Genomic DNA, 23485 nt, shown 5'->3' with positions numbered 1-23485 from the left:
ACTCCCATCATATCTACAGGATTATATACATCCATGTGGTGTCATTCTGTCAGTAGCTGGAGGTGCAGGTATTGTACATGGTGTCAGGTATAATGCTGGGTCCGGTACAGTGTGTGATGTGTGGAGAGGAAGAAGAGAAGACATTCCTCTTACCTGAACATCTCACTCCCATCATATCTACAGTATTATATAGATCATTGTGGTGTCATTCTGTCAGTAGCTGGAGGTGACGGTATTGTACATGGTGTCAGGTATAATGCTGGGTCCGGTCCAGTGTGTGATGTGTGGAGAGGAAGAAGAGACGACATTCCTCTTACCTGAACATCTCACTCCCATCATATCTACAGTATTATATACATCGTTGTCTGGATATTCTGTACATTGTGACACAGATGTTTCTTCTCCTGTACATAGTAGATCCACCGTCCTCTTGACATCATTCACAAATATATTTCCTCGGGTCACATAATGTTGTACATTTGGGGTGACGCATCGCAGCTCTCTACAAACCACAGCGGCATTGTCTTTGTTGTACATAGATGTAAAAGGCACTCCTCTCCATTCTCCTTGATGTAACACTTCTATTAACCCTTCACATTCAGTGTCTCCACCAGAAAGTCTCACTGGAGCTGAGAAAAGAGACAGAAATACATGAATATAAGAAAAGTAACATTAAATGACCCACAGCCAAGTCAATATATGAGGGTTTGTTTGTTTTTTGCAGGACAAGATGTTTTTTTTTAATGACATTTTAGGGTACATAAAATATCAAATAAACACTATTACCTTTTTTGGGGGGTGGGGACAGGGGCGTACTCCAAAACTTGCTATAGACCCCCCCTGTCCCATCCAGCTTACCAGTGTGCATTGAACAATCCCTCGCAGGCAACTCAAATCACAAAGCCCTAGATTTATGGGAAATTAAAGTTTTTTTAACCAAGTGGAAAAGTTTTAATGTAAAATAAATTAAAATAATAAAAAAAAAGGTTGCTTTCCACCTCACCCACTTCTGACTGGTGCCACGTGAATATGGCAATCATTGCATGAAGCGTCCCCTAGTGGCGTCTACATTAAAGTAAAGCATCAGGAAAAGAAGAAAGGGTTTAGCGCTGCCCCCGCTCCACCTCCCCCGAACGCCATAGCAGTCACATGACCTGCCTCCATTGAAAGTATACCGCTAGGTGCGGAACAGATCCCATCGCTAATTTCTGGGTTCCCTTTTTATGGCGTTCATCGAGTGGTATAAAAGATGTGATAATTGTATAATGTGAGGTATTACTGTTATAGCAATGCCTGGGTTTTTCAGAATAGAAATTCCTCTTGTACAAATCTACATGTAGCGGATACTCATTTGTAGAAAATCGGCAGCATTTTACAGACCAGCAAAATACAGTAGATTTCTGAAAGAAAATCCACAGCGCCAATTGTGTTTGTGGATCCTGGGTGGAAATACTGCAGAACCTCCCCCCACAGAGTTAGACAGGGGCCCGAAATTCTGCGGAAAAGATTGTTGTGAATTTCACTGCAGATCCGCACATTGTCCACATTAACATCTGCCGCTAATCCACCGGTTCAAGCTGAAATAAAGTTTTCATCAATCAAAGGTCAAAGAGCCAACAGGAAGAAGAAGTTACTGACGTAAGGGAGGGCGACATGCGCAATGCATACTATCTGTTTGGCGGGTGAATCACTAGATGTACTTCCTAGGGAGACGCATGCGCAGTCCATCTACAGAGACGCCACACAGTGATTCTATAGAACTGATCCCCCCTATGCAGTCTCCAGCAGCGTGGATTAGGTTGTGCGGTACACCATCTTTACTTCATGATAAGTTCCACTGATTCACAATGTTGTATGTACAAATAATGATATCTTATATACAATATTGCATGAATATGGATGGCACATGTTGCACTACACGGAGGTGGGACTGACCCCCAAGGGGTGGACCCTGACCCCCATGATATGTTAGATTTTGGGATATATATGTGACCCACTGATGTATTTCACTATGCTTGAAAAAGACTCGCAGGAGTCGAAACGTCGCACGGTTGGTGAATAAGTATTGAAGACATTGAGTGCTGCGGTCTTCTCTTCATCTCCCATGGTTACTAGGGGCCCTGAAGGCTAGGGCCTAACACTGCCGGCACCTTTTGGATTAATCAAGTAGGATTTGTAATGGTTTTTGTGATGTATGTCGTAGTTGGTGTCATGTCCTATCATCTGGATTCTGGTGGCAGAGGGTACAACTATGAGGACAAGGGGCAGATACTTGGCTGGGTGTTCACTGATCTTATGATCCTGATTGGAATGAGGCCACAGAACCAAAGATTGGTGAGGGGTGTTATAGAAAATATAGCCTTCACCCTGTAGTGTAATTAACGTGTTCACTTTCTGCCGGTTGATACAATCTCATTGATATCTAATATATATAGATTTGCTTTTGTGCAAATTTTATTTAAAAAAATTTATGCCATATTCAGGGAGTGTTAGCTATTTTTTTTTAACTTCGTGACACTGTGTGAGAGCTGGTTCTTATTTGTACCATCAGGTACTACATATTACTTTTTAACCCCTTCCCAACTGCCTAACTTGCAGTAAATGTACATCAGCAGTCGAGAATTTAAGGATGGCGCCTGCTTGCCAGCGCAGCAGGTGCCATAGCCGCTGGGTGCCTGCTGTTTTAAACAGAAGACAACCGGGCTAATGTATGTGATCAACGATAATGTTGATCACACACATTTAACCCTCCTGGTGCCATAGTCAAATGGGACCACGGCATCTGGGAGCTGAAAAACCAGGAGCGCGCACTCCGCGCTATGCATCAGCTCCTCCTAATAAGTAATTGGAGGAGCCTGTATGGTGAGTGCGGCAGTCTAGGTCCTCCTGAATCTGAGGCTGCTGCACATACGTAGGTTCTATAGGAAAGCAGTCAAATTCTCATACGCTAATGCTTGAGAGAAGCAATATAACAATTTCCAGTTTAAGTTTCCTAGGGGAACTATAAAAATAAGTGGGAAAAAAACTGTTTTTAAAAATATAAAAAAAAAAAATAACAATCAAATTCACCCCTTTTGCCAAAAGTTTAAATAAAAATATATAATATATAAACAATTTAAAAAAAATCATGGGCATTGCTGCGTATGAAAATGCCCCTACTATTAAAATATAAAAATATTTATCCCATACAGCAAATAGCTAAATGGGAAAAAAAAAAAGTCTAAATGGCCAATTTGCCATTCTTAGGTCTCTTCACCTCCCACAAACAATTGAATAAAACGTGATCAAAAAGTTGTAAAAAATTATAGACCATCCCGCAAAAAACGAGCCCTCATACGGCTATGTGAATGGAAAAATGTAAAGGTTATGGCTCTGGTAAGGAAGGAAGTAAAATACAAAATTGAAAAGCAGTTATTCCCTTTTTATTCAGTTTTTTTTTTTTTTCCGGAAGAGGGATGAAAAAAACTGCAATTCTGGATTTTTTTATTGCTGTTCACAATTTGATATAATTGTCCTGCTTAGTTTAGGCCTCATGCACACAGTCATATTTGGGATCCGTGTCAGATACAGATTTTTTTGCAGTTGCGGGTGGGACACCCCACCCATAAATTTTTATGGGGTCGACAAAAAAATAATAATCGGACAGGGCACGTATGTCCTATGTCTGTTTTGAGGGCCAGATTAGCCTTTTCTATTAATGGTAGTGAGAATATTCAGGCGTGCACATGAACGATATCCGTATTCAGTGGGTCTGCGGTTTGCGGGCCGCACTATGGATACAGTCTTGTGTATGAGGCCTTATTCTGCAGATAAATATGATTATAGAGATAACAACTTAATATACTTTTATGTGTTTCCACATTGGTACAAAAAATCACTTTTACACAAAGATTTTTTTTTTAATGTTTTTCATAACTTTTAACTTTTCAGTCAACAGGGCTAAATAAGGGTAGTCCTATTTGGGGTACATTTTTTATCACCTTTTATTCCATTATTTTTACAGCATTCACCAAGCTAGTAAAGTGACAGGATAGCTTTATGGGATGGGAAGCAGTGATACCAAGCATGTGTATATATATATATTCTGTACAGTTAAAAGTTATCAGCACAGAAAGTTGCAGCAACAACTGGGAACGTTCCCTGTGATGCACAGCTTAATTGATGTGTTCAGTGTGTTGTCCCTGGTGCTGAACACAGAACTTTGAACTTTGATGTTTTAAACTTTCTGTGTCGATAACTTGACCCTTCATGACCCTCTACCTATTGGAAAAATTTACCCTTAATCCAATATGGCGGCTGTCATAAGCACCCTCACCCAATACTTGCTGAGGTATTTAGATATTTAATTTTCCCTTTCATTTCTGAAGTATATAAAATTACAGATTTTTTAAACTATATTTTTACTTTTTTTATCAGTCCCATAAGAGCGAAACCTAATATGTATACTTTTTTCTTATTTATGTAAGTTTTACAAAATGATTTCATTTTTGAAGCAAAAAAAAATCATGTTTTAGTGTCTCTATATTCTGAGAGCCATAGTTTTTTCAGTTTTTTGGCAATTTTCTTAGGTAGGGTCTCATTTTTTGCTGGATGAGATGACGGTTTGATTGGCACTATTTTATTACGTCATGTGTCCTTAAGTCCTAGGACAACATGCCGTACCGGTACGTCATGTGTCCTGAAGAGGTCAGGGTGAAAAAACTTGGTGTTGAAGGGGATAATACTTTGGTTATTAATGTGTCTAGATGTTAGTATATGACCAAGATGACCATTCTTTCACATTTCTGCAAATGATTTCTGTAGAAGTTCTGGATATGACACATACGGTAACTGATATTATCACCGCCAGACAACCCCCCCCCCCCCCCCCCCCCCCCCCCCACTGGTCTGTTTAGTTTTCATCAGGAAGTCTCCCATTTTACAGGACAAAAAAGTTCTGCATACCCGAACTGAGTCTCCAACGGAGATATGGATTTAGTCTGATCCAGGAGTTAGAATTTAGACAATTTGGGAACAGCTGATTTCCATCTATCTTAGGCCATGGTTTTTATATTAACCAAAAAATAGAGAAGTAAAAGTCAAATTGAATTGAATAAAATTCAAGTTAATTGAAATATTTTTGACATTGATATATTTTTTCCCTTTGGAGCTCGGATACACACCCAAAATCATGTACTCTGTGACTTTTGAATGTTAACTTATTTTTGATTACCTTGAATACCCTACATATACCTGCTCAAGGGGTAATCTTAAATGTTTCCTTCATTTCACTAGTAATTACATGATTTACAGGGCAACATACAAATCACTGACTGCTTTGGTGTGACACAGGACAACCCTCCGAACCTTCATCTGTTCATGGTGAACTTACTGTATGTCTTCTGACAAGTATCTTGTAAATCTCTGTTCTCTTCCATGTGTTACCCCAGTACTGTGCTGTGTAATGTGATATAGAAAATGATGGCGCTGTATAAATACTAATAATGTAATATAGTAAGCCTTTATAAGTATATAGTAAAAAATCTCTGTTCTCTTCCATGTGTTACCCCAGTACTGTGCTGGGTAATGAGATATAGAAAAAGATGGCGCTGTATAAATACTAATAGTAATAATGTTATATAATAAGCCTTTATAAGTATCTTGTAAATCTCTGTTCTCTTCCATGTGTTACCCCAGTACTATGCTGTGTAATATGATATAGAAAATATTGGCGCTGTATAAATACTAATAGTAATAATGTAATATAGTAAGATAAGCTTACAATAGTAATGGTAACACCATAGTAATGTGATACAGAGAAACTTCATATAGCTGCTGATGCTGGTTTGGATGACAATATTTTACTATACATTTCACAAAAAAATACTCTACAACTAACTAATTTTACTGGTTATCAACCACTTCATTACTAGTAAGACGCCATCAGTATTGGCTCCCTGGACAAAACCTTTAAGTATACGAATTTTACTGTTATACAGATGTAGTAGAGTTAACACACATGCTTTATGAGACGTGTTATCTGAACTAAATGCGTTAAGCAAACACCTTCAGTAGCTTTTTAATGGCTTTTGTTTCAAGATTTCGCGATGAGTTAAGAAACTTGAGTTAAGAGTTTGTGTGTTAACCCTGCTACATCTGTATATGATCATTAAATGTGATCCTGGGCGTCTGACTTTATAAGAATAATGTATTATATATAATGCATAGTATATTAGGGAGTTTTAGCCTTTTTATAAAGTAGCATAATGATATTTCACATGTCGTGCTGACCAGTCATAAAATTTGCATCAACCCCGAGCTAGAATGTCTGCTGACACTGTGGCCATGTTCAGACCTGGTGATTATGTCATGGACTTTTGGTGGGGTTTTCAACCTAAAAATCTGCAGCTAATTACATGGGAATAGTCATCAATAGTGGTCATCAAATCAAAGAAAAAGATCTGACCAGTGTATGTTTCTGTACTTGTAATAAACAATCTTTAGGGGGTATTCACAGACAGGTTTGTTGCAGATATTTCTGAGACTAAAGTTTTATTCCAATCTGAACAGGCTTCTTTTGGCAGCAAAGCACCTGGAGTGGAAAAGATGAATGGAGCGGCTGGGTTACTGAGGTTTTGAATCCTGAATAAAAACTTTGGGTAACATGAGCCCCATCTGTATAAAGTTACGCTAAGGAAACTGGTGATAATTATGCATATACAGAACTTAGATCTACTACAAAAGAGAGGAATAATGTCATCTAACATTAAGACATTTTAATTTTTTTTTTTTATTATTTTTCCTCCATACATTGCAATAGCCATAACTTTTTTATTTTTCAGTTCACATATATGAGGGCTTATTATTTGCAGGACAAGATGTATTTTGTAATGGCACCATTTAACTTATTACATCCTGTATTGGAAAAAGGGGAAAAAAATTATATGGGGGGGAAAAAATGGAAAAAAAATAAAAAAAATGCACAATTCTACCAAGGTTTTTGGGGTTATGACATCTTAGCAATCACTGTGCACTAAAATTGACATGACGTCCTTATTCTGCAGCTCATTACAATTATGATGATACCAAACTTTCATAGTTTTTATTTTGTTTTATTACTTAAAAAAAAAAACTTTAAAAAAATCTGAGGGGTTAAATGACAGGTTTCGGCACGATCGCCTTTCCCCCACATTGTGGCCGGGTGCTGGCTGGATCATACAGCCTGCACCCACTGTGTATGGATCGGGTTCACCACAGCAGCCCGCTCCATACAATAGTGGGTGCATCATGCTGTACATGTACGGCATTATGCGTTGAAGGGTTATAGACGATAGCTATACGTATTATGTAGTATCTAAATATGAAAAGTGGTAAAATCTTACACATTCTAGTCTCCTGTACAGTTCAATGTATCATATCCAAGAAATGTTAAATCTCATGAATCCAGGTAACAGGTAATTCTTAATAATTTGCTATCAGGATATCATTGAAGGAACCTACCTTCTCCGTCAGTTTGGGCAGTGATTTGAGAATTAAAGCTCAGAAGTGAGAGTCGTAAAGCAGTAGATATCAGAAATAGTGTAAAGTCCATGTCCTCATGAGTAATCCTCTGACGGCGCTATACTATGGGGCCTTCAATGATGATGATGATGATGAGCTGCACCAGACACAACAGGAGAACATTCACCACTCGTATTAGCTTATATACGGCTCAGTGGGATGGGCAAGTACAGGAGGTCTTTACCAGCAGTGTTACCCTATGTAGAAGATGGAGACGGATGCTTCTCACTAAGGATAAAATAAAAAGCTGAACACTTAGATTTCTGCTTATTTTTTTCCTATTCCCATTTTCTGCATGTAAGCATCTTCTACACAACCGCAATTCATGTATTTATCTAGGGAAGATGTCTCTGATGTGAGCACAGCTGCCAATATCTAATGTAGAATAGCGGCTAATGTGTAACCTCAAAATCTGATATCATCACATAAGCGTTCAGATCTTCTCCACAGTGAACAGATGTATAAGCCACCTGTACAGGAGACATCTGTAATTGGCAGGAGTGAGAAGCCATATTTACTGATGATGGGAGATAAGCAATTTATTTACATTTGCAGCATCTAACACTGTAATTCGCCAACTTCTGCTCAGTATGCTCTGCACTAGAGAGCAATGCTAAATCCGATTCTTCTAAAAACTATGATAAGAATATCGGCTCCGTCCTACTGTAAAATGTATTGCCTCCACAGAGGACTTTCTGAAGTCTCAGCAAATATCGCAAGACTTACTTTGTCTGGCCTCTATCACTTGTCGCTTTGTTTATTCACATAAATTACTATATCAAAGTACAGAGCTGAACTCGGCTTAGTTAATGAGGCACTACAATTACGTTTTTTAAATAAAATCTGATTTGGATACGAACCCGATTCGCTCAACACTGCTCCACACTATTGGCTTCAGAGGAGATTTCCAGGATCCAATTTTTGTCGGAATGCTGGGAATATTTTAAAATAAATAAAATAAAATAATCTTATTCACCTTCTCAGTCACCCACTATTTAATCACTTACTTTTCATCTGTGTTCACCAGTGAGCTGCCAGTACAAGATGTCTTAAGGGGGCAGTAAACCAGGATCTCTGTCAAATATCATTATCTTAACACAAGAAGAAGTACAGCTACATCTGAGCAAATACAAAATTGATAAAGCTCCCGTTACTGATGATATACATCCATGGGTATTAAGGGAACTTAGCTCAGTAATTGATAGACCATTGTATCTCATCTTCTTAGACTCTCTTACTGGGTCAGTGCCACAGGACCAAAGAACTTCTGATGTACCAATTTTAAGAAAGGTAAATTGGTGGAACCGTGTAACTACCGACCGGTAAGTACTCTAAAGGCCCTTTTAGGCTACTTTCACACTAGCGGCACGGACCTCCGGCAGGCTGCTCCGTCGGGTGAACAGCCTGTCGGATCTGTCCTGTTGCTAGTGACGGTGTGCCCCTGGACTGCCGCTCCATCCCCATTGACTATAATGGGGGCGGTGCGGTGTTCCGGCGGAGGCACGGCAGCGCACGGCGAGAGGCTGCTGGAATAAATGTCGGACATGTTGTAGTTTTATTCCGGTAGCCTCTCGCCGTGCGCTGCCGTGCCTCCGCCGGAGCTCCGCCCCCGCCCCCATTATAGTCCGGGGGAACACGGTCACTAGTGGCAGGACGGATCCGGCAGGCTGTTCATCCAACGGAACAGCCTGCCGGAGGTCCGTGCCGCTAGTGTGAAAGTAGCCTTAAACTGCTCAATACAGTAAACTATTGTCGGAAGGAAACATCCCTTCTGGACAACTGCATGCTCATTAGTGGAGGGAACATTTATATGAAGTGATCTCATTCACAGTATGATGAGGAGCGATTTCTAATGGCTCACCGTTTAGACAGCACAATCGGTTGTCAGCCAGCAATTATTTAGGTGTCCACATGAACGATCAAATTACCAATGCTTAAGCGTTTCGTTTGTTCATTGGGAAATCAGCTGCACCTTTATACCAGCAGATTATTGCTAATGAGTATCCTACAAACGCTTATTAGTGATAATCAGCCCAATGTTCAGGCAGTATAAAGGGGCCATTAGAGATCAGCCTCAAAAGTAAATCGTGACAAATAAACTAATAACTGATAACCAGCATGGATTCATGTCTAACCAATATGCTTGGTTTAAAAGAGGAGGTAAGTGTAAATCTGGATGTTTGTCATTTATCAGATTAAATTAGATTAGATACATTTTGAAAGCCAGCATATACGTATTTTACTGTACAATACGCAGGGTAGCAAACTAAAATATAGTGATAACGTGAGGCATAAATCTGTGTTTTTCCATCTCCACACAGTTTAAAATTAATTCATATTAGATAGAATTTTTGAAAACCAGCATATACACTACTCACAAAAAGTTTGGGATATTTGGCTTTCGGGTGAAATCTATGGAAAATGTAAAGTTCACGCTACAGTGGTATTATGTCATGAAAGTAGGGCATTTAAGTAGAAGCATGCAATGGTGATTTCTTCATGTCAAACAATTTATTGAAACAAAAGCCAACACCAGTGGTGGTTATACCCCCACAAAAATGTAAATGTCTCAAAAATTTGGTATGTGGCCTTGAGCATCATTTACAGCTTGACAACGATGTCTCTTGCTGTTCACAAGCTAACTTATTGTCTGCTGAGGCATGGCATCCCACTCTTCTTGAAGGGCGACCCTCAGATCATTGAGGTTCTGGGGTAAAGAGTTATGAGCCTCTACGCAGCGACTCAGCTGATCCTATAGGTTTTCAATGGGATTCAGGTCTGGAGAAAGTGCAGGCTTTTCCATTTGAGGTACCCCAGTCTCCAGTCTTTATTATCATCCATGGAGATAAAATTAGGTCTGTGTTGTTCATGCAGAGGCAAAATGACTGGATTAATGATGTTATTCAAGTAGTATGGGCTTGTCACTGTACCATTCACAAAGTGTGGGGCAGTTCTTTATTGACTAGAGACACCTGCCCACACTGTAACACCACCACCACCACCAAAGGCTCGTCTGGTGACAATATTAACTGATGCATAGCATTTCCTTGACATCTCCAACATGTTTGTCGGCCATCATTTTTGCACAGCGTTAATTGACTTTCATCAATGAACAGCACTGAGTCCCACTGGTTCCTCATCTAGCATAGATGCTCCCTGGCCCATGCAAGACGACTGTGCCTGGTGGTGTGGTCAGGTACCCTTACAGATCATCTAACAGACAGACCACGCATGTAAATGGTCTTGAATGGTCTGACATGTCACTTGAGTTTTGTGGGATTCATCATACGGTTCCGCAGGGCATTGTTCACAATGAAACGGTCATCAATGTGGGATGTGGCTAAAGGACGTCCACTTCTATGCCTTTCTGTGACTCTTCCAGTTTCTCTGTATCTCTGTTGCAACCTGCTAAAGAAACTCTGTGACACTCTGTCTGAGAACATCTTGCTTGAAGCTTAGCAATGGCGAGGTACTGTTGATCAATTGTTATGCTTCATTCACACGTCAGTGATTTCCATCAGTGATTTTGAGCCAATACCAGGAGCGGTTCTAAACACAGAACAGGTGTAGATCTTTCCCTTATACCTTATGTCTGTGGAGGCTCAAATCACTGACCAAAACACTAACGTGTGAATGAGGCTTAAAGTGTTGTTTTGGTCTCATAATGTCAAAATGTGAACAGCATGATGAGGAGGACTGTTTAAATACCAGTTCTAATTGAATCAGGAAATGTATTTGGCGATTCATGGATTAAACAGTTGAATTTTGCAGTTAAGCTCCTTGTTAGAGAACAGCAAGTTGTGCAAAAAGTACTGAAATATTGAACAGTTGGACATGTTCATTCAAAAGTTCACAGAAGGTCACATTAAGTTCACCTGTAAAGGCTAGAGTGCATTTTAGGTTCATCCTGAAATTTTACCCACAAGCAAAATATCCCTTACTTTTTGTGAGTAGTGTACGTGTCTTACAATTTGCAGGAAAATGGACAAAATTATCTGTGAGTGATAGTGCAACATATTAGGCATAAATCTGTATTTCTCCATCTCCGCACAGTTCAAATTTAATTTATTTTGGGTTCACTTTGTCATCATCTCTTCCTAGATTTTTGCACTCAGACTCCTCCTCCTCAACTCCAGCATCAGCCATCTATAATGGAATGCATGGTCAGGAAACAACTCTACATGCCCAGTGAACTGATGGTGTGCAAGGTTAATTCCCACCTGGCCAAGTTGATGGTGGTTCAGTTGCTGCCATACATTTAGTTGAGTCTGCTGCCTTTAGGAAGTTGATGGTGAGCCTCGCTGGAAGATACCCAGATGCCATTATTACTAACTGCTGTCTCAGAGCCATAACTTTTTAATTTTTTATTTTTCAGTTCACTTAGGATGAGTTCACACTTCACTTATTTGGTCAATTATTTCCATCACTTAGGGCCCATGAACACAAACATAGGCAGTCCGATACATACGTGCAGTGACCAGGTTTGAGGTGGCCCCAATGCTACGCTGGGTCCCCCTGACACTAACGAGGTGTCACCACGTGTTGCTGCTCTCCTGAAGGGATGGTAAGGTGTGGTGCACCCCAATGGGAAATAAGTCCAGAGAGTTAGGGTCTGTAGTAAACCAGTGTACTTCTTTACTGGAGGAATTCAGGTACAAAACAATACAGACAAGGCTTAGGGCTAGCCTCTCCAGTCTCCTCCCTGGCAGAAGAAGAGTTTGATGCTGAGGAAAGGCATACGCTAGCTGTCCCTCTCTCTCTCAGAAGGCTGGTACCCTGCCCAAATACTGGAGGCCCACAGTCTGTGGCTCAGCATCCCCATTCCAACATCTTCTTCTGGTCACTCATGCAGACTGGCATGAGTCTTCCCCTCCAAGCATTGTTCCCTAACTGCAGAACACTAGGGACTCTGACTGCTCTCCTTATATACCATTTATATCTTGATTGGAACCTTCTAGTGGGAGGGTTAGAGTGGAGAAACTCGGCACAAACAATTACAAAGTTACCACTCCTGTCTGGTATAGACTCACATTAGAGCTCAAAAACAATGACACAGCAGTTTTTCCAGACAAAAACAAATTTCTAGACATAACAATAATAGCTAAAACCAAACATCCAAAAGGTCAGTCTGTCTGGTTGTGGTGGTAAAGAAGTCTGGCTTTTTCCCTCTAAAACATGCTCTTCTTTAAATTTTAGGAATATGAGAAGATAATAAGGCGGCACTCACCCAGAAGTGGTAAATCCAAAGATCCTTTATTTAATCTGGGATACAAGTAGCACTTTACTGTCGGAGCATGCAGGGGAGGACAGCAATTCTTACATGCATAGCACCCTTGTAAGACTGCTGGGTGAGGGCCGCCTTATTATCTTCTCCTATTCCTAGAATTTTTGGATGTCCGTTTGAGGCGTTGCACTACTGAAATGCAGTTTTACAAGGGTGCGATGGACGTCCGTGTTTGAATGATCTGTGAAATAAAGTGGGTGACCAGGGTATGTGAGCTGTGCCGCCCAGCTTCTCCTTTATTTACATGCTCTTCTTTAAACCTTATAGCAGCTGTGGAAAATTAGCAGCTTCTTATTCAAAGTCCCAAAAGTCTCTCAGTATTCATTAACCCTTTCCACAGAGCCATGTAAATACAGTGCAAATGAAAAAGATATACAGTATATCACAACATACATATAAAATGTAATTACACAGTATTAAATAGTGCAAGTTAACCCTTTCAAGTGAAATAAAGTAAGAAGTTTATAACTTTACATAGAGGAAATAGGCAAATGTCCACAAATGTCCAAAAGTCAAAGTAAACCTGCCCCAGGGCACTACATACGGTCCGTGAATGGGCCATATGTCTTGGAGTAGCATTGATAGTGTGCACAGGAGAAACGGCCCTAGTACATATGGCCCGCTCACGTTCCATATGTCTCGGAGGGCTGATCTTTCCCCTTCATTATCTGGATCAGGACGATTACAACAATACCACATTTGTTTGCCTTGTTTTAGTACTTAATAATCCATAGAAATGTTGGATTTTTTTTTCCCTTTTATCGCCATATTCTGACCCCCCCCATAACTTTTTTTTATATTTATGTCTGTGAAGCTGTGTGAGGGTTTATTTTTTGCAGGGAAATCTGTACTTTTAAGTGATACCAAATGGGGATATGTATGAATTTTAATCACTTTTTATTCAATTTAGGGAGGTGAAGAGATGAAAAAAATGGCATATTGTTCATTTAGATTTTTCTTTTCCATTAAACCGTGTGGGATGTGATGCCTATGATGTTTTTTTTATTTTTTTTATTTGGGGAAAGGGGGGTTGATTCAACACATGGGGGTGACTGCAGATATATATCCCCATAAGGGTTTAAATGTCTGCGATCGACTTTATTATCGATCGCAGACTTTAGCCATGGGTCTCTGTGATGTAAAACAGCAGCTAGAGAGTGGAAGCCATATTTGAAAAACAGACTTCAGCCATACATGGACAGAGAATGTCCTGAAGGGGTTAGAACTACAAGACTCAGCCAGACACATAATGAAATAAAACAATGGAGGATGAACAGCATTACTTATATACAGGGGGTCCTAGAACGTTAACCCGAGCTTCTTGCAGCCGTCCCTTCATAGATGGAAACCAATTTAAAAGGAGAAAAATAGATAAACTCATTGGGAGCTGCTGGCAGAAGGTTCCTCAAGAAGATCCAGAAGGTATTAAATGAATAAAATCTTTAATTATTACATGTTTTGTCAGGTTTGCCTTCATTACCCATTATACAGTAAGAAGAAAGATTAAAGATTTATAGGACAGCTGCCTTAAAGAAGTTGTCTCACTTCAGCAAATAGCATTTATTATGTAGGGGAAGTTAATACAAGGCACTTACAGTTGCAAGAACAAGTATGTGAACCCTTTGGAATGATATGGATTTCTGCACAAATTGGTCATAAAATGTGATCTGATCTTCATCAAAGTCACAACAATAGACAATAACAGTCTGCCTAAACTAATAACACACAAAGAATTAAATGTTACCATGTTTTTATTGAACACACCATGTAAACATTCACAGTGCAGGTGGAAAAAGTATGTGAACCCCTAGACTAATGACATCTCCAAGAGCTAATTGGAGTGCGGTGTCAGCCAACTGGAGTCCAAACAATGAGATGAGATTGGAGGTGTTGGTTACAGCTGCCCTGCCCTATAAAAAACACACACCAGTTCTGGGTTTGCTTTTCACAAGAAGCATTGCCGGATGTGAATGATGCCTCGCACAAAAGAGCTCTCAGAAGACCTACGATTAAGAATTGTTGACTTGCATAAAGCTGGAAAGGGTTATAAAAGTATCTCCAAAGGCCTTGCTGTTCATCAGTCCACGGTAAGACAAATTGTCTATAAATGGAGAAAGTTCAGCACTGCTGCTACTCTCCCTAGGAGTGGCCATCCTGTAAAGATGACTGCAAGAGCACAGCGCAGACTGCTCAATGAGGTGAAGAAGAATCCTAGAGTGTCAGCTAAAGACTTACAAAAGTCTCTGGCATATGGTAACATCCCTGTTAGCGAATCTACGATACATAAAACACTAAACAAGAATGGATTTCATGGGAGGATACCACAGAGGAAGCCACTGCTGTCCAAAAAAAAAAACATTGCTGCACATTTACAGTTTGCACAAGAGCACCTGGATGTTCCACAGCAGTACTGGCAAAATATTCTGTGGACAAATGAAACCAAAGTTGAGTTGTTTGGAAGAAACACACAACACTATGTGTGGTGAAAAAGAGGCACAGCACACCAACATCAAAACCTCATCCCAACTGTGAAGTATGGTGGGGGCATCATGGTTTGGGGCTGCTTTGCTGCGTCAGGGATTTGACGGATTGCTATCATCGAAGGAAAAATGAATTCCCAAGTTTATCAAGACATTTTGCAGGAGAACTTAAGGCCATCTGTCCACCAGCTGAAGCTCAACATTAGATGGGTGATGCAACAGGACAACGACCCAAAGCATAGAAGTAAATCAACAACAGAATGGCTTAAACAGAAGAAAATACGCCTTCTGGAGTGGCCCAGTCAGAGTCCTGACCTCAACCTGATAGAGATGCTGTGGCATGACCTCAAGAAAGCGATTCACACCAGACATCCCAAGAATATTGCTGAACTGAAACAGTTTTGTAAAGAGGTATGGTCAAGAATTACTCTTGACTGTTGTGCATGTCTGATCTGCAACTATAGGAAACGTTTGGTTGAAGTTATTGCTGCTAAAGGAGGTTCAACCAGTTATTAAATCCAAGGATTCACATACTTTTTTCACCTGCACTGTGAATGTTTACATGGTGTGTTCAATAAAAACATGGTAACATTTAATTCTTTGTGTGTTATTAGTTTAAACAGACTGTGATTATCTATTGTTGTGACTTAGATGAAGATCAGATCACATTTTATGATCAATTTGTGCAGAAATCCATATCATTCCAAAGGGTTCACATACTTTTTCTTGCAACTGTAAATCTTACAGAGCAATGAATGGGGAGATCTCTGGATCCATGTGATGTACAGTGCTGGTTCTGGCTTTGTTAGAAAGAAACCGTCATGTACTATATGATGTCTGATGTAAATTTTTTACATTAGTAATGGGATAACTCCATTAAGAGACAAGTAACAGTCTTTGCACACATGTGGTATTATTATATTCAGGAGAATCGAAGATTATGTACTAAACTTAGAAAATTGGATAGGAGAAGGGCACTCGCTATATGGGAATATATGGAATTTATTACACGGATGTCCACTTAAATACAGGAATGTCACACAATAATACAGTTAAAATATCAAAAATAAAATCACATAAAATGAGATAAAAATGCCAAGATAGGCAACCATATATCCACTCTGATATATAGCCTGATATTAACACTTGTGGATGTCCTTGCTAGATTGCACAAGCCTGTTACGTCGAAAAAAGCTCCAAGTTGTAGATAGATCGACGATAAACAGGATAATTGAAATATAGGTGAGGTTCAATGCACAATATCACTGGTGTGGAGCTAGTAAATCCACATTTGTTACAATGTCTCTCCTATTTTGCAGAGCCTGTTGGTAGCTCATAAATCCACATTTATTGCAGTGTCCCAAACACTCCAGATATGAGGGCAAACAATGCTGCTGGTAGGTAGCAGGGTATGTCTAATTAGGAGCAAATATACTATCCTGCACTGCACAGTGTTACTTGTACTTATGTGTACGTTACCGCTTCTGAAGTCTCCGACTTTCTCCTATGTCAGCCGACACAGCCTTGTGATGTTGCTGTTAGCTATCGCGGCGTCCCGCGAAATATCCGAGTCAAACGCAGCGTCCCACGTGACTCTGCAGCTACTTCCTGGAAGCCGTCCTCAGTCTCCTGGGTCCTACTTTCCCTCCGTCTCTGCTCTCATTTAGTTACAGAGATGCAGGAGTCTTTAGGGTTATAGTATCGGCATTCCATACAAGCGTTAATATTTCCTTAATGAAAGTCCAGAACGGCAGCAAACGCGTTTCAGGGTCTACACCCCTTCATCAGTGGCTATGTACTAAACTTCTTTAAATTTTAAGAATGACATATTCAGAGAATGTATCTGTAAATTTATGATTATATATCTTTATGATATTTAGATTTTTTTCTCCGACTAGTGCTTGAAATTATAAGAAAAATAAAAAAATTAATTATCTGCCAAATTAGAAAAATTTATTTTTGGGGTACAAGAGATTTTGTATCTAGGTTACATCCTTACTCCACACTCGTTTAAGATGGATCCTGGTAAGGTACAGGCTATTCAAGACTGGGTGAGGCCATCTTCCCTTAAAGCATTGCAGCGCTTCCTTGGGTTCTCTACTTATTATCATAAATTTATTTTAAAAAATTCTGTAATTGCTAGACCCTTAACCGACTTAACCAAAAAGGCGGCGGATCTTGTTAACTGGCCTGGAGAGACCATTGAAGCCTTCGAAACTCTTAAGAAATCTTTTGGGAACGCCCCAGTCTTGATTCAGCTGGATCAGGAGAAACCTTTTGTGGTGGAGGTCGATGCTTCTGAGAGTGGGGTGGGGGCTATTCTTTCTCAGGGACCCTCTAACCTTACTAATCTAAGACCTTGTGCTTTTTTTTCACGGAAATTCTCTGCTACTGAGAGGAATTACGATATTGGTAATCGTGAATTGTTAGCCATTAAATGGCCATTTGAGGAGTGGAGACTTTTCTAAAATTAGATTAGTGGTATACGAGTCCCTATCAGATTGGAACAGTTTCAATGGAGTCCAGGAGAAATAGGACTACTTAAAAGTGGCACTATTGAAGGCAACAGATAATTGCATTAGGCTTGTCAGTAAATGCAAAAAAAAAGGAAGAGACCACTGTGGTACTCAACAGAAGTGGCCAAAATCATTAAAAACAAAAAGATAGCATTTAGTAATTATAAAATAAAAAAAAACAAGGATGACAGGCAAATTTATAAGATTAGGCAGAGAGAGGCCAAACAAGTTATAAGAGCTTCTAAAGCACAGGCAAAAGAGAAATTAGCTCAGTCAGTGAAAAAGGCGATAAGACATTCTTCATATACATAAATGAAAAAAGGAAACTAAAACAAGGAATTAACAAATTAAAAACAAGAGAAGGAAGGAATATGGAAGAAAATAAAGAACTAGCTGACTGCCTCAATGAATACTTCTGTTCAGTCTTTACAAAGGAAAATGAAGGAAAAGGACCTCTGTTAGGAAGGAAGACTAATGAATCTTTTGATGCATGTGTCTTTACAGAGGAAGAGGTTCTAAGTCAGCTGTCTAAAATTAATACAAATAAGTCACAGGGGCCTGATGGGATACACCCAAAGCTATTAAAAGAGCTTAGCGGTGTACTAGCAAAACCATTAAAAGATTTATTTAACCAATCACTGGTAACAGGAGTCGTCCCAGAAGATTGGAAATTAGCAAATGTTGTGCCCATTCGCAATATAGGTAGTAGGGAGGAATTGGGTAACTATAGGCCAATAAGCCTGACATCAATAGTGGGGAAATTAATGGAAACCATACTTAAGGAGAGGATTGTGGAACATCTAAAATCCCATGGATTGAAAAATGAAAAACAGCATGGGTTTACTTCAGGGAGACAATGTCAAACTTATCTTATTGATTTTTTTGATTGGGTGACTAAAATAATAGATGATGGCGGAGGTGCAGTAGACATCGCTTATCTAGACTTTAGTAAGGCTTTTGATACTGTCCCACATAGAAGGCTTATCAATAAATTGCAGTCATTGTGCTTGGACTCCCATATTGTTGAATGGATTAGGCAGCGGCTGAGGGACAGACAACAGAGGGTTGTTGTCAATGGAGTATATTCAGACCATGGTCTTGTTACCAGTGGAGTACCTTAGGGATCTTTTCTGGGACCCATATTGTTTAATATCTTTATCAGCGAAATTGCAGAAGGCCTCAATGGTAATGTGTGTCTTTTTGCTGATGACACAAAGATTTGTAACAGGGTTGATGTTACTGGAGGGATGCACCAAATGGAAAAGGATTTAGGAAAACTAGAAGAATGGTCAAAAATCTGGCAACTAAAATTTAATGTTGTTAAGTGCAAGATAATGCACCTTGGGCGTAAAAAAATCAAGAGCAGAATATAAAATCAGTGATACAGTCCTAACCTCAGTATCTGAGGAAAGGGATTTAGGGGTCATTATTTCAGAAGACTTAAAAGTTGGCAGACAATGTCATAGAGCAGCAGGAAATGCTAGCAGAATGCTTGGGTGTATAGGGAGAGGCATTACCAGTAGAAAGAGGGAGGTGCTCATGCCGCTCTACAGAGCACTAGTGAGACCTCATTTGGAGTATTGTGCTCAGTACTGGAGACCATATCTAAAGAAGGATATTGATACTTTGGAGAGAGTTCAGAGAAGAGCTACTAAACTAGCACATGGATTGCAGGATAAAATTTACCAGGAAAGATTAAAGGACCTTAACATGTATAGCTTGGAAGAAAGACAAGACAGAGGGGATATGATAGAAACTTTTAAATACATAAAGGGAATCAACAAGGTAAAAGAGGAGAGAATATTTAAAAGAAAAACTTCTACAAGAGGACATAGTTTTAAATTAGAGGGGCAAAGGTTTAAAAGTAATATCAGGAAGTATTGTAGTGTCCCACTAGGTAAATGTGGGCACTACACAAGGGTCAATTGGGCCACGTTGTTCTCCACCTCCTGTGGGACAGTGGCAGTGTATTTCACAGTACATTTTAATGCATTTTAATATGTAATTAAAAGTATTTTCCTGTGAGATGTGTAGCAGGCCTATTAGGATGTAGTTCAGCATCCAAGACAGTAGAGGGAGCTAGGGAACCCCTAATATAAATAGTCAGGTCCTGTGCAGGGAGAGGAGTGTAGAGTCAGAGGCCAGAAGACACTTTAGCCAGAGTGGGGCTGAGGTGCAGGCTCTGACATGCAACTAGACAGCCCAGGTTTCTAGTTGACACCAGGAGGCTAGTGAGTGAAGACTAGCCAGCCTGAGGATATTGAGCCAGAGTTAGCTAAGAAGATTGTTACCAGGGGAAGAGTTGCCTCCTGAGAAACCAAGTTCCCATAAGCAGAGCAGAGCCAGTATTCCAGCTAGACAAGTGAGCTGAAGGGCAGAAGGATTCCAACAAAGCAAGGATATATACCTGAGGAAGTTTTCTACCAAGGATAAAGCCAGCATTAGGGCATACAGGCCTTGGGATATAAACAGCCAGGAGTTCTGAGGAATAGTGCAGCCTGGTCTGTAAGTGTCACGAGGGTGTCAAGAGCCACGTCTGACTCCGTTATACCCGGGGTCAGGAAGTCGCAGCGGGTGGCTGCGCGCTCTATGTATAAAGATAGTACTGTTTCTTAATGATAGCTTTCTGGGTTTGCCTTGCAACCCTTTTTGGCTCACTCAGGGATCCGTAGCTTCTTCTCCTCAGCTGTTTCTTGTCCAGCACTCCCAACCTCCTTATATTCCCCTCTCCCACTTCTCTGGTTGCCAGATATAGAGCTTCCTGCCTGGACTTCTATACTGACCCACTGGAACTGAGTCGCTGTGATCCCTGGTTGTTGTTCCAGAGCGTTACCCTCCGGATCCCTGTCAGGCTTTTGTTGTCTGCTGTTTTCGCCCACCTGGGATTATATGTTTTGTCTGTATTGTCTGTCCTCTCCTTGGTGTTTTCCTTTAGTGTCAGTGGGGCGGACTAGTGATCCCACAGCCCTGTTCACTACGTAGGGCTCATCTTAGGGAAAGCCAGGGTTTAGGCACGTGTTCGGCGCAGGGCCGATGCAAGGATTTTTGCCGCCCTAGGCAAGATAAAAATTGCCGCCCTCCCCCCTTATCAGATGATCTGCCCATATCATGTTCCACCCCTTTCTCAGCTTTTAAATTAAAAGAACTGCTATATTTCCCTTAGGGTTAATCCAGCTTCTTGTAGCCGTCTCTTTTTGCGGAACGGAATTGCGGACCCATACTTTTCTATGGGGCCGCGGAATTGCGGACCCGGATCCGCAATTCCGATCCTGAAAAAAATAGAACATGTCCTATTCTTGTCCGCAATAGTGCCGGCAATGTGCGGTCTGCAAAGTGCGGAACGCACATTGCCGCTGTCCGTGTTTTGTGGATCCGCAAAACACACACGAATATGTGAATGGACCCTAAATGTGAGGTAAGTTAGTTTCCAATGTAGTATTAATAACTAAACAATTACATAATAAACATATTGCATTGTCTACTTACCACCAGAACAATAAGATGATCTGGTCTCTGGCTGCAGTCTGGCTCTTGGTCTGGCTCTGGGGACTCCCTTGTCACTCTTTTCCCCCCCTCCCTTGTCACTCTCTCCCCCCCCCCTCCCTTGTCACTCTCATTATTCCCCCCCTCCCTTGTCACTCATTATTTCCACCCCCCCTCTCCCTTGTCACTCTCATTATTTCCACCCCCCCTCCCTTGTCACTCTCATTCCACCCCCCTCTCCCTTATCACTCTCATTATTTCCACCCCCCCTCTCCCTTGTCACTCTCATTATTTCCACCCCCCCTCTCCCTTGTCACTCTCATTCCACCCCCCCTCTCCCTTGTCACTCATTATTTCCACCCCCCTCCCCCCTCCCCCCTTGTCACTCTCATTATTTCTCCCCCCTCCCTTGTCACTCTCATTCCACCCCCCCTCTCCCTTGTCACTCATTATTTCCACCCCCCCTCCCCCCTTGTCATTTATTATTTCCACCCCCCCTCCCCCTTTGTCACTCATTATTTCCACCCCCCCTCCCTTCTTGTCACTCATTATTTCCACCTCCCCTCCCCCTTGTCACTCATTATTTCCACCTCCCCTCCCCCCTGGTCACTCTCATTATTCCTCCCTCCCTTGTCACTCTCATTATTTCCACCCCCCCCTTGTCACTCTCATTATTTCCACCCCTCCTTGTCACCTCTAGTGTAGCGTGGCCGAGCTTATTTAGAATCCAGTATGGATCCAATTGCTGCTTTGACAAAGCAACTTCAAGGCCTGTCTTTGGAGGTGGCAGGATTGAAGGCGTCGGTCCTCCAGCAACAGCAGCAATTGCAACATACCGCAAGCCCAGCGGTTGCTACGGGTAACCAGGTTGTTGCGGAACCCAAGGTTGTTCTTCCTGACAGATTTTCTGGGGGAAGGGACAAATTTGTGACGTTCCGTGAGGCCTGTAAGTTATATTTTAAGCTGCGTCCATACTCCTCTAGAAATGAAGAACAGCGGGTGGGGATTGTTGTTTCCCTGCTTCAGGGGGACCCGCAATCCTGGGCGTTCTCTTTACCCACTGATTCTCAGGTTCTCCGGTCAGTGGATGAATTTTTTGGGGCTTTGGGTCTCATATATGATGACCTTGACCGAGTTGCACTGGCTGAATCAAAATTACGGAGACTCCTACAGGGAGAGCGGCCAGCAGAGGAGTATTGCTCAGAGTTCCATAGGTGGGCTACGGATACCCAGTGGAACGACCCGGCTCTCAGGAGTCAGTTCTGCTCTGGGTTATCCGAAAGGGTTAAGGATGCGCTTGCGCTGTATGAGACCCCCTTTTCCCTTGATGCTGTTATGTCCCTTTCTATCAGAATAGATAGACGTCTGAGGGACAGATTAAAAAACCCTGAGCAATTGGTAACCCCTCCCAAGCAGCAGTTAGTCTGTACGGACTTAGACGAGCCTATGCAGCTAGGAGGAACTACTCGCCAGGTCCGTCCTCCTGAGGCTCGCCGTAGGCGTGGGGTTTGTTTTATCTGTGGGGGGAGGGGTCATTTCATTAATGTCTGTCCTTCCTTTCCCAAAAACAAGAGACCGTCGGAAAACTACTAACCCCAGGCTGTGTGGAGGATGTCAGCCGGGGGGTATACGTTTCCTCCATACGAACATCTCAATTTGTGTTGCCAGCAGTTGTTGTTTTTGGTGTTAAGACGGAGACTATTTCTTTCTATCTAGACAGTGGAGCAGGAGTAAATTTGATAGATGCCCATTTTGCCCACACTATGGGTTTGTCTCTCTGTACGCTACAGAGACCTATTCCCATATTCGCTATTGATTCTGCTCTTCTGTCTCAGAGAAACCTCACTCACATTGTCTATAACTTACACCTTCGGGTAGGGGACCACCATAACGAGTGTCTTTCATGTTATGTTATGGAGGGGCTTCCCACTCCTGTGGTATTGGGTCTTCGCTGGTTGGTAGCGCACAATCCAGTAGTGGATTGGCAGGCCAGGGAGATATTGGAGTGGAGTGAGCATTGCAGAGAAAATTGCTTAAATAGCAATTGCTTAGTCGCCTCCATAGCTACTCTACCTAAATTTGTTTCGGACTTTGAGGAAGTTTTTTCTGAAAAGGGTTGCCAAAAGTTTCTACTAGGGATGAGCGAACCCGAACTGTATAGTTTGGGTTCGTACCGAATTCTG

The 23485-nt window shown here is 41.2% G+C and overlaps 2 protein-coding genes across 3 annotated transcripts in view; both read right to left on the bottom strand.

The window, feature by feature from the left end:
* The window catches only part of LOC120981621 (antigen WC1.1-like), a 214842-nt gene extending 207230 nt beyond the window's left edge, over window positions 1-7612 (bottom strand). For both annotated transcript variants that reach the window (XM_040411189.1, XM_040411190.1), the window contains exons 1-2: window positions 7480-7612; window positions 318-629 (exon numbers count right to left, since the gene is read on the bottom strand). In XM_040411189.1, coding sequence (XP_040267123.1) covers window positions 318-629; window positions 7480-7570 — 403 coding nt within the window. In that variant the 5' untranslated portion in view covers window positions 7571-7612. The remainder of the gene's footprint in view (window positions 1-317; window positions 630-7479) is intronic.
* Window positions 1-23485, bottom strand: part of LOC120981622 (NACHT, LRR and PYD domains-containing protein 3-like) — a 3400916-nt gene that overhangs the window by 1711162 nt on the left and 1666269 nt on the right. The gene's annotated exons all lie outside the window — the stretch shown is intronic.

Source organism: Bufo bufo, chromosome 11 (genome assembly GCF_905171765.1).
Source record: "Bufo bufo chromosome 11, aBufBuf1.1, whole genome shotgun sequence".
Lineage (NCBI taxonomy): Eukaryota > Metazoa > Chordata > Amphibia > Anura > Bufonidae > Bufo > Bufo bufo.
The sequence above is the reverse complement of the archived record's forward strand: the minus strand, read 5'-3'. Positions and strand labels throughout refer to the sequence as shown.